General features: G+C 42.2%; 1 protein-coding gene across 1 annotated transcript in view; it reads right to left on the bottom strand.

The window, feature by feature from the left end:
- Positions 1 to 18,109, bottom strand: part of TRABD2B (TraB domain containing 2B) — a 183,591-nt gene that overhangs the window by 33,784 nt on the left and 131,698 nt on the right. Inside the window, exon 5 of the mRNA XM_075286244.1 lies at positions 10,664 to 10,754. Coding sequence (XP_075142345.1) covers positions 10,664 to 10,754 — 91 coding nt within the window. The remainder of the gene's footprint in view (positions 1 to 10,663; positions 10,755 to 18,109) is intronic.

Raw genomic sequence — 18,109 nt, 5'->3', positions numbered from 1 at the left:
CGGTCCAGCAGATAATTTTTAATGGGTCCACCATATGTCCACCATCTTTATACTGAATCTGGAGGAGAGAAAAGCCCCCATGCAGACTTTTCACTCCATCGATTTTCTGCAGTTTCTGCAGCCATCGGAGTTGCAAAATTTTTTTTATTAGTGGTTACATTTTTCAACCAAGCATTGCAAAAACGTTCTTACTTGTGATGATACAGGGTGACATGTGCTGCTACAATCGCCATGTAGCTGTACCCTTATATTGGATGGGCGTGGTTGCAGTATAAGCCCAAGGGCATAAAGCCAAAGCCGACCCTTACTTCATGACTAGAGATGAGTAAACTAGTTCGTGACAAGCTGGGTTCGTTACAAATTTTCTAAAAAACTCCAGTTTGGCCAAACTCGAGATTTTTGGGGCTCACCACCCACGATTCATTATTATACTCTGCAGTCTCTTACGACCCCAAAGTAGAAAAGCGGTGCTATAGGGGAGGTGCTGAAACATCATATATCATGGTGGACTGGACATCCACAATCCCCAAAGATCCATGATGTCACTCAGGAGGCCAAAAGATGACCAAAGAAGACTGCAATGGAGCGTCGGGTGCCATGAGAAAGCCCGTGAGAGGCAAGACAAGATGAATACCGGTGTTTATTAGGTTTCCACACCTGTCTGGGGCCCTTGCCCTTGGTTCACATTTGCATTTGGTGATCTGTTTGGGGAGTCCACATGGGGATTCCCCCAAAACGGACTACCAAACCCATAGACTATAATGGGGTCCATGTGCTCGCCGTGAGATCTCTGCACGAGTCATGTGGACAGAAAAGTAGATTGTGAACTACTTTCCTGTCCGCATGTTCTGTGCGGAGATCTCGCGGCAAGCACATGGACCCCATTATAGGCTATAGGGTCCGTGTGCTTTCACTGCACACCACTTGCAAATGCGTTCGGAAGTCCGTTAAGGGGGGCCCCAGGTGGACTCCCCCGAACAGATTACTAACCCAGATGTCAACGAGGCCTTACTTATTATACAACGGTGTTGGTAGAGATCCCAGAGTATAACAGTAGCACCTCCAGTTCGCATCAAACAAGTTCAGCCTGAAATGGTGGAAAGATCTTGAAAAGATTTGCAAAAAGACTCTTGTAAGGTTCTCCCATCTCTTCTCATGACATAAGAACGATATACAAGGCAGTGAATAAGGCCCTGAGAATTTAAAAACCCTACAACTTCTTCAGCCTTTGCTTCCATGATATACTTACCAGTAAGATGGAGCCTGCAGTTTCCGTAGACGTCTTATTTTGCAGATTTATCCATCTCAGCTATAGCGCTGCTGCTTTCCAAGTCCAGGGATTCTGTCTTGCAGTCCAAGCATTCTCCGGTACAACATAAGCATACATTGAGCTGCTTGATTTATCAGCCAAGTACACACTTGGCCGTGAGCGTCTGGATACATATTAATCAATGTGTAATGGATCTTGTAGAATTCATGTCAGCAGTTGCCGAACACCCTGTAGTGAACACGGCCGGGCCTGTAAGTAGGTGACAATTTACTGACAGTATACAATCGTAAGGACAGAAACTGCTGGCCTGGATCAGAAACTTCCACTGTGGGAATATTGCGGGTTCAGTAAGTTACCTCGGGTTATACTGAACAGAGCTGGACATTGCAGATCAATGAAGCTGGTGCAATGATATCAACTGGGGTCAGTCATATATCAGGGATCAAGTGGACATTTCAGTATAATAATATAACATAGGGGGACCCGACACCTATAGCCACAGTATTATATTGTATGTTACACCGAGCGCCATGGCCAAGCAATGCTCTGACTCAAAGGAACCTACGGATGGCACAGATAGTATCCAACGTGCGGTAATATGGAGCAGTAAGCATTACATGTACCACCATAGAGTATAGTAAAAATCTATCTATCTATCTATCTATCTATCTATCTATCTATCTATCTATCTATCTCCTATCTATCTATCTATCTATCTATCTATCTATCTATCTATCTATTATCTATCATCTATCTATCTATCTATCTATCTATCTATCTATCTATCTATCTCACTCTCTCTTTCTCTGTCTACCTATCTGTCTATCCATCTATGCCTGCTTGTCTTCTAAATCCAAACATGCCTGTCACTAGATGATGATAGATAGATAGATAGATAGATAGATAGATAGATAGATAGATAGATAGATAGATAGAGCTTATACTATACAATACCTCCATGGGTTCTCTATTATGGATTAATACAACATGGATTACATAACAGAAGTATTTGTCAGATATTGCAAAACTACATGTAATATGTACGTCAGCCACATCCACCAATTTGGGGTGGAGCAGACAACAATCTAGGGTATATATGGACCTTCTATCTTTGGTATACGGCCATCTTACCCTTGGCATAGGTCACATATGTCACAATGTGCTGTTTATGACGTAATCCTACAGTTCTATCCTCACCAGTACTGGTTATTGATGCAGTTTCTGAGTTTTCCTTGACCAGTCCAGCACTGCTACATCACCACTGAGCCGTAGCGACTAAACTGTCCCGAAAATAAACAGGGCACTTAGAGTTATTTGGAGAGAACAGAAGCACTTTGCCGTTTCATGGTAGTAATATCCTTCCAACCTAACTACAAATCCCCGTGTGTACCCCATGGTGCATTAGTGACCCCCCCAACCTCACACATAACTGTTCTATGTAACCTGGATCCTTGCTGAATATCAGTCTTATAATATCACACACTCAGGCCAATCTCCAAAGTCTTCTCCTTCTCTGAAAGAGGAAAAAAGCAAAATCCTTACACCTCCTCAGCAGCACAGAAAGCCAAATTTCCCCCTTTTCCCTCTACAGAAAGGGAAAATCACAAGCTGCCAAAATAATAAAAACTCTGCATGTGATCCGGCAATATGGCTTTTTCCATCGCTCTGCCAGTACTTGGAAGGTCTCAGCTTCTCAGGCCCTGCACGAACTGCAAAGTAGTTTCTAGACCTGAACCTCAAATAAATGGATTTCTCCGCAGGCTGCTCTCCCTGCTAGGATCCTAATTTCATCTTGACGCCTTCACAATATGGAGGCCGAGGAACAATAGCGTCCAAGAAACCCATCAATTCAGTAGGAAGGACTGCCGGAACAGAGATGTATAGTGAGCGATAAGAGGGAGCAAAACATCTATCATATCTAAGTATCTATCTATCTATCTATCTATCTATCTCCTATCTATCTATCTATCTTTTTTTTTTTTTTTTTTTTTTTTTTTATGTAGATTGTGAGCCCCACATAGAGCTCACAATGTACTTTTTTTTTTCCCTATCAGTATGTCTTTTTGGAATATGGGATGGAAATCCATGCAAACACGGGGAGAACATACAAACTCCTTGCAGATGGCTTTTTGCCCTTGGTGGGATTTGAACACCAGGACCCAGTGCTGCAAGGCTGCAGTGCTAACCACTGAGCCACCGTGTGGCCCCCTATCTCCTATCTATCTATCTATCTATCTATCTATCTATCTCCTATCTATCTATCTATCTATCTATCTATCTATCTATGCCATATCTATCTATCTATCTATCTATCTATCTATCTATCTATCTATCAATCTATCTATCTATCTATATCTTCTATCTATCTATCTATCTATCTATCTATCTATCTATCTATCCCCTATCTATCTATGATCTTTCTATCTATCTATCTATCTATCTATCTATCTATCTATCTATCTATCTCCTATCTATCTTTCTATCATCTATCTATCTATCTATCTATCTATCTATCTATCCATCTATCTATCTCCTATCTATCTATCTATCTATCTATCTATCTATCTATCTATTATCTATCTATCTATCTATCTATCTATCTATCTATCTATCTATCGCCCTAGCGGATTTATCTTTCATCCCTTTGCCTACCATTACACATAATATCTACCTATCACCCCTCACTCCACAACCTCAGCTCTGCTACATGTGTTTGTATATCCATCCCCGCTGCAGAGCTATTTTCCTTCTGTCCAGAACACGGGAAAGCATATTGTCAGCGTTTTGCGCAGTAAGTCTCTCCTTTCTGCTCCCCGCCATGTGTTACTCCATATGCCAACTCTCAGACACTAATGATCTGTTAGATGTGAAGTTTGTGCGCTGGAACAACACGGGGATCTTTCTCGCCATGTTCTTCCACCTCTTTCAGACCCAGTAAAGTAAACTAATAAACAGGAATCTTACTACTGCAATAAAACCCCCAAAACGCTTTGGCTTTTGTCAGCTTCATTTGGCAAGCGGGAACATTCCAGGGCCGATGTGCGGCCGCTCTATCTGCTGGTTTTGTAAGACTTTCGCTGGCAGATTCCGATGGCTTGAGTACATCACATACCCCAGCTGCTGTTAATTTAGCCGGGGGCAGCGACGCCGAAAAAAAAAAGCAGTTCCGGAAGCACCTGTGACCAATGTGTCCAAAAAATGTGTCCATTCACGGCGCTAACAAATACGAATAGTTCAGGACATACTTCAGCGCCACAAGCAGATATATCAAAATGATGTACAGTTCATTTACGCTTCAAAACAAGGGGTTAAAAAACATGGCTGATACTTAAAACAAAGCAAAAAATGCCAAACGGCGCCACTCCTGTCTACAGGTTGAGTGCGATATTGCAGTCCCATATTGCAGGGCTGATCTTATGGACAACTTATGGACAGCTGTGTTTGCTTGACTTGTATACGTATAAGCAATGCCATATGTTACGGTATAACATCAGTGCAATGCGGTGCTATATCCGGTCCTAGGAATGTGCACTATATGGCGGAGACTCTCTCCAGTGCTTAACATCACCTTGAGTGACATTGACTGCGATGAGCGCCGGTCTCTTTGCCTGGAGAGGAAATCCTCATTCTCTAATGCCGCTATTGTTGTTTTTATAGATGGAGGTCCCGATTTCAACTCATAAAACAGGATTTATTGGGGTGAAAGAAAGTGTATGATAATCTTTAGAAGCCCCAGAAGGCCTGTGAAATGTGACCACAAAGTATTTAAACCTAAAACGCCGAGCTGCGATTCTCAGCAACACAAAAGGAAATCTCCCCGTAGACCTTGATGTCTGTTGTTGTTGAGGCTCTCTCTAAAGCGGGGGCGTAGAAATGTGTAAATGCCTCATTAATGCAAAAACCTACAAGGAATTTCAGGGTCCTCGAAGTAGGCCGAGGTGCACCGATTGGAGAGGTGCATATAGTCATGGCATAGTACAGATATATCATGCATTTTCAAAAATAGTGTCAAGTATCTCCAGTTTTTTTGCACGATATTGGTTCCCCATATGGGTAGTGTTTGCTGGGGACCTTAGGAGTTGCCACCTAGCCTCCTACAAACCCAAGGCCAATCTTGAATATTTGCGGAATGCGACTTCATTCTATTATTATTGTGCCATTTAGGTTTTTGGCAAACTGGGCAATAAGGGTTGTCACTGAATATTGGCCATCTAGTCAGGATGGAAGGAATATCAACGTTGTGGTCAACGTTTGGCATTGGTGTTCATTGGTGGTCAACTCCCTTCATTGCAATGGGTAACACGTCAAGGCACATGGAGGAACGACAAGCCTGGAAACAAGTGACCAGAGAGAGATCAAACTATGTTTACTGTATTGTAGGTTACGTTTCCATTTTTGAGTTCCCGTTGGGGCCAAGGTAACAATTGGCATGCACCAATCTGGATGATGTCCATAACTTTGCGACCAATCTACTCTTATCAGTATGGAGTAGGTATCTAATTGGATAGGACTTAACCTGGTCAGGGGTAATCTTTAAGGAGTGAGCAGGACCTACTAGGAAGTTCCACGTAGAGAAGATTTATGATAGGAACCTGGGAGGGGTGATTGTTTACTACACAATAAGTTCTAGTTGGTGGTGTGAGGGTTCCTGGTGCTAGTCAGCTGGTGGTTGGTGTCCATTGGAAGTCTAGTCAACCCTCTTCAATTCAGTTCTCGGGTCAATAGCTGGTTTAGTTCCTGTAGGAATTCTGGAGAACAAGCCCCAACAAACCCTAGGAAGTCAATACTATAGACATAAGTTTCATCCTACAAACCAAGGCAGAGGACCTAGCGGCTAAGGGATGGTGGTACTGCATTAGAGAGGATCATCCAAGATTTCAGTGGACAAGTCTTCCGGATTGCCTAAAATGTTTATTATGTTGCGTTCTAGATATACATGGTAGTTTCTTTTTGGTGACACCATAGACACGATTTTCTTCTACGTCTTTTTTACTATTCTGCATACTCATAAAACATTTTTGTGGCCGTATAGGTTCTCCACCATCCGATTATTAGAGATGTTTTTAGGCATGTCCACTAATGTGATATTCATGTGGTCTGATGTGTAAACTTTAAAACCTTTATTTTTTTAATAGAACGGTGTTGTGGTCACACGGCCTATAATTATGGTCAGACTATTTCATGTTAAGCCTCCGATGTCTTTTCTATTACTTTTAGGAACATTATCCATGTGGTCCAGACAAAACCTGGCTCGTCTATAGGACTGCGGCTGTAGACATGAAAAGTTCTAATCCCGACTTTATTGTTCTTGGTCAGAAAACATCTAAACCTTCGAGATTTTATTCATTCGAAATTGTCAATAAATATTAAGGATCTAGGCGATCCGATGACCAAAAGAAAACTTGAAGGAAAATGAATAAGAACGTAATACTCCTTCGTTTTGCTAGTCGGATGTTTCGCCAAGGAAGCAACATTCCACTACTTTTTACTTCGACCTCCTTTGCTTTTGGCTTTATGTCTCTAAGACACGGGACAATACTACAAGGATCACTCGTATACAATGCTGACTTGTTAAATCTAAAGCCGTGATCCATTTCCAAAATCAATAGCTTGCTTTTAACTAGCTGGAGCTGGAATCAGACACCGGGGTATGCGCTATCAGAGGGGATTGTTTCAGGTTCAAGAAGTCAGCCGAAACGCTGGCTAGACTTACAAGACCGCTTTCATAGCTCTGCTTTTGCCAATATTGGTTAATTTTTTTAAAAGAGGTATAGAGCGATGGAATTCGGAAAATAACATGTGGTCTGAAAGTATTCTTTTAATATTTCAAACTTCATTTTTCAAATCGAAAATAAGCCCTTTTATAGAGGTGCCCAACGTCTTAGACAAATAGAATAAAATTAGAAGACATGACAGCCAAGACCCAAAGTAATGTTACATAGTAAAGGCCTCTACAGAAAAGTTGGCTGAACCAGTTGGCAGGGTGGCCATCTAGGATCTGTGTTTGGAGGTCGTCTGACTCTGCTCCGATAGATGATGTCATGTGGAGGAAGGATTGGGCATGGTGAATTTCGAGGCACAATTCTTTTGTTCTCAGAGGACATGAGCACATTTTGGCACATTCTCTCCCCACTGACAACACATATCAAACCGGACGTGCATGTATATGGGGGAGTCAGGAGCACAGCTTGTAAAGGTTTCATTCAGATAGCTGTATTCTTCCTCTTCCTATCCAGTACCCAACAGGTCTACTGAACCGAAATTACGACAATTTGATGGAATAGTAGAATATGCCCACCAGGATTTGGCTCAGGAGAATGTAAGGACTAGAGATGAGCGAACAGTAAAATGTTTGATATTCGATATTCGTTTCGAGTAGCCCCTCAATATTTGACTACTCGAATCGAATATCGAACCCTATTATACTCTATGGGGGAAAATGCTCGTTTCAGGGGTAGGCAACGTTTGATCAAATTACACTTACCAAGTCCACGAGTGAGGGTCGGGCTGGATCCTCCGAGAAGTCTTCTCCATGCAGCGTCCCCGCGGCGTCTACCGGCTCTGAATTCACTCTGCCAGGCATCGGGCCTGGGCAGAGCCAACTGCGCATGCCCACACTACAAGAAAATGGCCGCTTACAGTCAAAGCGGCTATTTTCTTGTAGCGCGGGCATGCGCAGTCGGCTCTGCCCAGGCCCGATGCCTGGCAGAGCGAATTCAGAGCTGGAAGACGCCGCGGGGATGCTGCACGGAAAAGACCTCTAAAGGTAGGAGAAGAACCAGCGTTGATTGGCCGACTGTATAGCATTCAGCCAATCAATGCTTGTTCTGCATCGAACTTTTCCATTCGAATAGCAAGTGGTACTCAATCGAGTACGAGTATTTCGAATACTACTCGCTCATCTCTAATAAGGACTATAATTTGATAGGACTATCATGCAAATGCTCTGTTAACAATCTTTCTTATCCATGCCATTGACCCAAGAGGCCTCTCATTTTGACCCAAATTTCTTGTTTGTTTTCCAAAAAAAATAAGCTATTTTTTATTAAATTAACTAACTTGATCCATACATGTGCTCAGAAATTGTCTCAAGAAGATTGATATTAGGATATATCATCAATGGCTAGAGGTCCTATCAATGTACAAGACATCCTCTACTCCTGTTTCTACTGTCGGACCTTCATGGAGAAGTAAGTGGCAACAAATGTGCCTTTTAGAGTAATATTCATGACTTAAAGGGTTGTTACGAGATTAAAAGAACATGGCCGCTTTCTCTCAGTGCCCCACTTGTCCATGGATTTTGTCTGATATTGCATCTCTGGTTCACCGAAATGAACAGGCCTGAGCTGGACTATCACATACAGGCCTGTGACTACCATGGGGCAGAGACTGTTGGATGTGGTTGTTCTTTTACTCAGACAGCGTCCATGAGAAGACAGATGGCCCTGGCAAAACCACCGGGCTAAAGTTGAGTTGGATGGACAGTTTAATGATCTCCTCTCTTGACTTTAAGAAATATAAAAATGTTCATAACCTACACAAAATTTGGGCATCGAAGAATAAATTCATGATCCTGGGTCCAAAAGAAGACACAATAACTCCCAACTGTTATAAGACTGGTATCCTCTTATATGCTAGAGAGGTCTTTGGATCTAGATGTCAAAGCCTCCTCTGAAACCTCATAAGTGGGGCAATAAAACCATCCCACTGGGGTACAGAAGTTAAATCCAGATCCGGACATTGCCAGTTTCCTGGAATTAGAAGTAAAGTACATCACGATATTGCCCTCAAAGAGTTCCCATGCCTCTTCAGTGGAATTATTGCCATTTCTGTTCTTGTTCCACTTCACGTCTCCAGACCAAGTGGTTTTATAATACCGCAGTGGTTTTGACATGGAATTATATTCTCCTTCTAAGTACTCATTTCAAAGCAATATTCTAAGACTGTTGTGCCAGTGATGGGATTCTCATCCAAAACATTGTCTGTACTAAAATTTGGTTTTATGACTTATGGATACGAAGGCAGACACTCCTGCGGCAAGACCACCAGCGATGTGACAAAAAGGGTTTCTAATTCCTACTGTGTAAAGTATAGTCATGTGAAAGCCATCAAATTTCTTCTCTGTATATTCAGCACATGTATTATTTATGGGAAAATTCTGAGAAACGCAATATTGGGGAACTACTTCAAAGCGGTAAACAAAACTGACCGGATTTATTGGTCTAGTCATCGCCTTCTGTTGGAAGCTCAAAAGACAATACTCCTGGTGGCAGATACAACAGAAGACTAAATGTTATAGAAAAAAACACACTTTCGAGATTCAATTAAATGGGTTTTACGAGCTAAAAATATTGATTGAGAGATTATCCATATGAGATTAGTGGGGATCCGACGTCTGCCACCCAAACAATCGGCAAGTCCTCATTCTGATAGAAGGACATTCAAGTTCTCGTTCGTATTAAAAGAGTTTTGGCCTCTTATAATATGAAGGAGAACTTGAATGTCCTTCTATCGGAATGAGGACTTGGTGATGCCACAACAAAAGGATTTAGGACATATTAAAAAATGGCAACTTTTTGTACAAATATTTGCGAAAATCAGTTCCATTGGTAGACACTAGAGATGAGCGAACACTAAAATGGCCGAGGTTCGAAATCCAATTCGAACAGCCGCACACTGTTCGACTGTTCGAACGGATTTCGAACCCCATTTTAGTCTATGGGGGGAAATGCTCGTTTCAGGGGTACGCAAAATTCGATAAAATTATACTTACCAAGTCCACGAGTGACGGTCGGGCTGGATTCTCCTTGAAGTCTTCTCCCGGCGCAGCGTCCCCTGCGGTATCTTCTGGCTGGAATTCACTCTGCCTAGGCATCGGGGCCTAGGCAGAGCCGACTGCGCATGCGAGGGCATGCCCGCGCATGCGCAGTCGGCTCTGCCTAGGCCGGATGCCTAGGCAGAGTGAATTCCAGCTGGAAGACGCCGCGGGGACGCTGCACGGAGAAGACTTCTAAAGGTAGGAGAAGAACCAGCGTTGATTGGCAGAATGTATAGCATTCTGCCAATCAACACTGGTTCTGCATCGAACCTTAAACTTCGAACAGCTAGTAGTGTTCGTTCGAGTACGAGTATTTCGAATACCGTAGTATTCGATCGAACACCTACTCAATCGAACACTACTCGCTCATCTCTAGTAGACACATTCCCCATGATGGGAAGGTTCGGAAATTTCTGCCTCAAATCTACCCCATATAAAAACACCTTTACCACCGGCCTGACCTTTCAGCTCCCTGGCCCCTAGAAGAGGCTTCCCTGGTATTTTAATCCATAGTGGAGATGTGTCATCCTGTATATAACCGTAGCATTAAGGTGGAAAGCCCAAAATGATCTTACTTTGTGATGCTGTGTCCTGCGGGCGTGTGTTCAACCTCATATCCTCCTTGTTTCAGAACATCAATCACAGTATTATTTCCCAGGAAATGACCTATGGATAAAACACAAATGCCATTAACATGTGTCATGTAATATAATACATACCATACAGGAAATTATAAGTCTCTATATAAAGGCTGGAGGATGAGTGTTTAGAAGAAATCTTATCCTAGTTCTTCATCTTTTCGGGAATGAGGAAATCTATCATAAAATAAAAACTATCCATCCAGTTGTATCATCTTCTATTGCTGATATTTCCATCTGTTGGATAACGTGTACTGTAGATCAATGGTCTCCAACCTGTGGCCTTCCAGTTGTCATACAACAGGCTGGAGAAAATGTTGTAGGTTGTAGTTTTCCAAGAGGATAGAGAGTCATAGGTTGGAGACCATTGACGTACTATAGATAGGATGTATGGGAATCAAAATAGACAGCCCAGCCATATTAATGTGACCACCGCCTACTTTTGACGTCAACGTTAAATAACCAATGGCAGAAGGCGCGTGTCATCAGCCATCTGGATTAACTCATCATTGTGGAAGGTACGATGGATCAACACAAGTAGGCATCTATCCTTGCGGACCATGTTCACCCCTACATGCAAATTGTTTTTCCTCAGTATGATGGCATCTACCAGCAGGGCAATGCGACATCATAAAGCAGAGTACGTGCTTGTTTCGAGGAGCACCAGGATGAGTTTACTGTACTCCCTTTGCCAGCAAATTGCCCGGACTTGAACCCAATCGAGAATCTCTGGGCAACCCCTCGATTGGGTTGTTCGCGCCATAGTGGCGCCATGGTAGCTCAACCGTGTTACCTAGGGCAGGTTATGTGACTGGACTGTGTATGTAGTTAATACAATTATATATCTACATTGGACAGTGCCTACTTTGGAACAAAGCAAAGATGGGCAAGATTTGTTCTGAAAATACTTCCCTCGCCCGTTTCACCGGAAGTGCTATTGTTATACCAAGGGACATCTTCTTTTTATGACCCAATGGAGTGACCCAATGGAGGTGTAGAAACCTTATAAACGCAGATGCTCATATTTGCACACCTCTCCTGGTCTCTCTCATGGTATCCAGCGTCCCTTTGTGATCTTCTTCTATCTTCTTCCAGCCTCTTTGGTGATGTCATGGACCAATCACTGACCTCAGTGGTCACATGAGGCACGCCAACGTCATGCAACTTTGGAGTGAGTTGGTGCACCCCACATGTCCCCTGAGGCCCAATCACAGACCTCAGCAGTCCCTTGGGGTCCATAATGGAACCCAGGAGGCTGGATGATGACAGAAGAGGACTGCCAGGAGCCCAGGAGAAGTAAGAGATAGTGAATATCTGTATTTGTTATATTTCCACACTTCCCTTGGTCATCGACTATATATGGTGAACCCAAACTTTTTGGAAAATTTGTAACAAATCGGTTCGGCCATCTCTAAAACAAAGCTGTGATTCCCTACACGGCCAACACTAGGTCAATGGCATGCATGTAAATGCATAAGAGGATACAGAGCTTGCGTGAAACAACTATTGAGCATCAGACGCCCATCGTTGGCCCACTTATAACTAGAGCGGCCCATATGGCCATACACCACACATATAAGGATATTTTGCAAGAATTTCATTATTTCTATATAAAATTGTTCATATTAGAGTAAAAATCATGAAAGTATAAACTTTTTTTGTCACTTTAGTCATACATAGTCCACAATGACTGAAGGCCTCATGCTTCCTGCCATATTTTTGGCTCTATTCTGTATGCAGCGGTAATAAGGTGCCTATGGAAATGTGTTGGGAATTACTGAGCTTTCATGTGCCTTGCCTACAGGGGAGATTAGCTCATGGACACTGAGTGTTCTCGTCACTAATAAGGATGTGATATTCTTGTCTTGCTCCAAAAGGGGATGACAGTGCAAGTGGCACATTTTGATCACCATTGGCTCCCACATTGCAATGGCGAAATTGCAATGGAACATATGCAGAAATAGCTACAACGTATCCACCTCGTGAAGTTGGATCAGCACAATGGATTCACACGGGGGCTTCACTTTGCAGGTTAGTGTAAGATTGCTAGCTAGCAATTATTAATAATTCCATGTTACGTGCTGACTTGTCGAGCGACGTTCTCACTGCTCTGGGCTCAGCGTACATTCCCCTCATTGTCCTCTATGTAATAAAACATAAAAGACACAATACTACTATCCTAATTTATTGTGACAGATGGTGAAAACTCAGGCAAAGGAGAGGTCACTGTGTCTCCTGCCATGGGAATGTGCTGCAAATGTGAGAGGAACAGCTGTAGCGCACACATAGCGCGCACACATGCAAACCCTGGGGTAAGGAGAGCATCACTAATGTGTAATCATACACACACCGCCACTATAAAGGCAACTGGTAACCCTTTCAAAACCAGGTGTGCAACCAGCATCATCCATTGATCAACCATGACACCCATAATTCAAGCTTATTTGAACCTGTTGTGTGACATAACAGAAGGTAAAGGCTGCTCAACATCTTCTAGAGATCATCATCTGAGATATCTAGCTAGCTTTTGATTGTCCTCCATTAACCATGAAGAACTCTATGGTAGATGTTGTAGAGTCTCACAATTGTTTTGTCTTCTCTGTAGACATCTGAAGCACGATGTCTTATTCCACCAACACTTGACAAGTCCATGTTACAAGACAGCAAAGTCCACATGTGATGTGTAATCTCAAGACTACAGTTCTAGGCCATGGGTGGATGGCGTGGTCCTTATGGCCACTGAATCACTTTGTTATTTATTAGACCCCAGGACGTGTTACATTCCCAAGTCTTGAGATGTGTTTCGCTCAATTTTCTAAGTGGTTGAATAAGATGTGCTGGGGTAACCATTACTTGTCTCAACCCCTGCAACCCGGATACCCCATCTAAGCATTTGGTGGCCATATACATTGGATGTATGTTGACTGTATCTTGGTGGCACTGGCAGATGCAGTTTATGGAGCACAGATGGGTTTTCCTTAGGTTTCAGTGAAGGACTTTGATCCTTGTAGGACTTTCTGGTTTGGGAAAGGGTTGAAGGTCTTCTTTTTGGAGAAGATTTGTAATGTGCAACTTTTGTTCACACTCTTGAATGCCCTTGCCTTGATTTTAGTTATTTAGATCATTTTTAATATGAGGAAATTTCTATAATCTCACTCATAGCGAGTGGCATAGCACAACACAAGACTTTACATACTACAGTGTGTTACACCTCCTGGAGGTGTAGAACCATCAGGTTCCTCCACTGGCAATATGGGGAGGTAAATTCCATCATAAAGATGAGACATGTGGACCATATGTGAACAAGTGGATGATGTCTCCATCACATGGACTACCTAAAGGTCTGTAATCACTAATATAATAAAATTATAACTTTGCAATGTAGGAAGACATCACCATTCGTAGCCTTCAGTGGTCTTTCTTGGCCAGTTTCTTCTGTCCTCCTGACCCTACAGTTTTCTCATCTATCTGACATTCCTGAGAGCCAAGTTTCACGTTATCCGTCACAAGAGAAACAGTGTCACCGGGCACACCAAAAAAAAGTAAAAAATCTGATAGCCTTTCTGAAAGAGCCCCTGTTGAAAAGAAACAGCTCTGTGGAAGTGTTACATGTATTATCAGGGGGAGGCTTGGCAGACTCTTAACAATCTCGTGCCAACGAAAGAATACCAGGTCACACTGAAGTCCTTTCTCATTTTCTCACGGATAGAACTGATAACGAAATGTGTTGAGACTTAATGTCTTACATTCTGAATGTTCCTTGTACTACGTGGATTATACAGTATAGAAATAAACAGATCAGCCATAATATTAAAACCTAATATTGTGCTGGTTCCTCTCATACCGCCAAAACCGTTGAGGCCTGGACTCCACAAGACTTCTGAAGATGTCATGTGGGATTTGGCACCAAGACATTAGTTGTAAATCCTTTAAGAACTTGTGAGTTGTGGCCTTCATGGACTGGAATTTCATTTTTTTCAACACATCCCACAAATACTCAACCAGATCTCGAAAATTTGGTCAACACTTTGAACTTTTTGTCATGTTCCTCAAACCATTTCTGAACAGTTTTTGCAGCGTATCCTGTTGAAAGAAGCTACTGCCATTAGGTTATACCATTGCCATTCATGGGTGTACTTGGTCTGTGCATGGTTTAGGTAGGTTGTCCATATGAATATCAGTGCCCAAGGATTCCAGTAGACCAATGCTCAAAGCATCAAATTGCTTCCTCCGACCTGCCTTCTTCCCACAGACCACCTTTTCCCCATAAGTGATGGACATTCAATGTTCGTTATGTTCTTACACTTTTTTCTTTACCATACCCCAGAGTTTCAGATTGGACCAGATGGGTTTGTCATTTCCTAGTATAAATGAGACTTGGATACCCATGACCTTGTGCTGGTCCACCAGTTTTCCTTTCTTGGACCACTTTTGATAGTTCCATTGGATACTGGAAACACTCCACAAGTATTTATATGGAAAGTGATGTTTGTATGGAGCTAAAGCAAAGGGTTCAAAAATAGCACCACTGGTTGGGCAAGAGTGGGGCTGTTTCTTTAAAAAAAAAGCAAACTTTTTTTTGTTTAAGACAACTCCTTTAAGCCAATGGTCCACTTTGCAAATATCTTTATTTCTGCTGCTGGTAGAAGTCCTATATATTGTTCATATGGATGAAACTTTTATAGTTATTTGACCAGATGTGGAACTTTCATTCCTCCTGTTGCACAGATCACATTTGGTTTTTAAGATTGGAGACTTATCATCAAAGTCCTCTGGTGTAACGCGTCTCCTTGATCAGTAAGTAGATGGTATTATTGGAGGTCATTTATATCATAAACTCAACTTCAGAACTGGAAAAATCCCTTAATATTCTTAGATAATCTGTTTCAGATTAGGTCACTAAGATCGAATACAATATGTGTAAAGTCTCGTGTCTGCATACAAGGTTGTGTATTGCAGATACCTGTAGCTGTGCAAGTACATGAACCCTACTGGCCTGGATACGTATATAATACATGCACGTGGGGTAGACGTTACTAGAGAAACATGTTTAGAGCCATATCAAGGAGAGCATAAATCATTAAAAAATACCATAAAGATATGTTAAGGTTATGGTCACAATGAAATCTCCATTTGGAGCATCTGGTGCAAAGACCTTCAGAAGTCCATCAGAAAATTGTAAAAACTGGGGTTCCTGGGGATACATTGGTATGCACCATTAGATAAACTGTTGTTCCATTCCTGCAACAAGCCAGAAGAACCGAGACAAGGGAGCTGATGTGAACATGCTCTAAAAAATCGATTGGAATGACCACAGTCAGAAATAAGTTGTGCAAAGAATCTTAGCATATCCACCATTCAGAACTCAAGATTCGATGAGTACCAATCCCTACGAAAGTTACAAGAACTAACAAAATGGTTGTCAAATAGCTGTCATCGATATATTCCAGAAGTAAACATATCTCTGTGTTTTACAATTACCCATTATAACTATTTGCAGAGTTGGGCTGAATCTTTAGACAGATAAGGGAACCTTCAGTCCTGCTTTTCCCCATAGAGATGAGAGCTCCCTTGGTCTAAGAGTGGAGAAGATTTTCCTCCATTTGCAACTGACCCATGGAACACAAGAGGGTGTTGGTTCTACCATCATGGAGGACTTGTGGGAGTCTAAGGTGGATGGAGTGGTGGGACAACACCACAGTTGTTCGTATACAATAGGGTAGTCAACCTATGGAAGCAACTCCAACACCTTCCCTTGCATCGGCCAGGTGGCTTAAAACCATTTCAAGTGTTCTTTTGAATCTTTCACAACTTGTTTGGTTGCCCTTCTCTTGCATTTTACACATTTTTAGGTACTCACCAGTCCCATCCAGAACATCTAGAACCTCAAAATCTACTGCAACTCTGTATACCTTCATATGCTGTATGAATAAAAGTCTTCTGCTCTAGAAGCATGTATACATGAAGGCCATATGGACACCAGTGGTACATCCTCCAACATAAAGTACATAGTTACTTAAATACTTTACTTACATCAGCCAATTCTGAATGTATCCATGCTCGATGTCAAGAATTAGCAGACTTCTCACCTGGTTTCTCAAACAATTCTCAAATGTGTACCCCAAAAATAGAAAGATATACAAAAAAAAAACCTTTACAAGGGGCCACGCGGTGGCTCAGTGGTGATAATATTTCTCTCTGATACGAGAGTATATCTTACAAAATCACATTCACATGGAATAGCTGCTGAGAATTATCCGGGGGTCTACAAAACATGCCTGATAATAACTCAACATTATTCCGTTGTGTCTGCTCCAACCTCAACATTCTGCAGAAATCCTCCGCATTCTTATATAAATATTAGTGCAAAGGAAAGTAAGAAACCGGTAAATGGTCGGCTGCATACACAACATTTTCCTATAAAGGCTCTTCTGCGTTTCAGGATCCTCAGCTATTAAAACAAGCTTTTTTGTAAAACACAGTTTACATAAGGATTTGGTTCCTACACTTAAGGAAAGGTAGACTCTGCTAAATGTGGACTGTTCATGTTACCCTGAAATAAGTGAACTCCAAATTTATATTTATAGTCATTTCTTTTGAAAAATTAAACCCAACACAGACATGTAATGTAAAATGGGGCAAGATCGGGTAAAATAAATATTTTTAGTAAAAATAATAAAGTAAAGCAGATTTTGGTAATGTATAGAGATGAGCGAATAGTAAAATGTTTGAGATTCGATATTCGTTTCGAGTAGCCCCTCAATATTCGACTACTCGAATCGAATATCGAACCCTATTATAGTCTATGGGGGGAAAATGCTCGTTTCAGGGTTAGGCAACGTTCGATCAAATTATACTTACCAAGTCCATGAGTGAGGGTCGGGCTGGATCCTCCGAGAATTCTTCTCCTTGCAGCGTCCCGGCGGCGTCTTCTGGCTCTGAATTCACTCTGCCAGGCATCGGGCCTGGGCAGAGCCGACTGCGCATGTCCACACTACAAGCGGACATGCGCAGTCAGCTCTGCCCAGGCCCGATGCCTGGCAGAGTGAATTCAGAGCCAGAAGACGCCGCGGGGAAGCTGCACGGAGAAGACTTCTAAAGGTAGGAGAAGAACCAGCGTTGATTGGCCGACTGTATAGCTTTCGGCCAATCAATGCTGGTTCTGCATCGAACTTTTACATTCGAATAGTGAGTGGTACTCGATCGAGTACGAGTATTTTGAATACCATAGTATTCGATGGAATACCTACTCGATCGATTACTACTTGCTCATCTCTAGTAATGTACTGAGTATGTGGGTCAAGTAAGATGACGACTCAATTGGATCATAAATGTTCAAAAGGTACGTACTAGAGATGAGCGAATACTATTCTAGTTTTGAAT

This window comes from Leptodactylus fuscus, chromosome 9 (assembly GCF_031893055.1).
Source record: "Leptodactylus fuscus isolate aLepFus1 chromosome 9, aLepFus1.hap2, whole genome shotgun sequence".
NCBI lineage: Eukaryota > Metazoa > Chordata > Amphibia > Anura > Leptodactylidae > Leptodactylus > Leptodactylus fuscus.
Note: the sequence above shows the minus strand (reverse complement) of the source record. Positions and strands in the feature narration are given on the sequence as shown.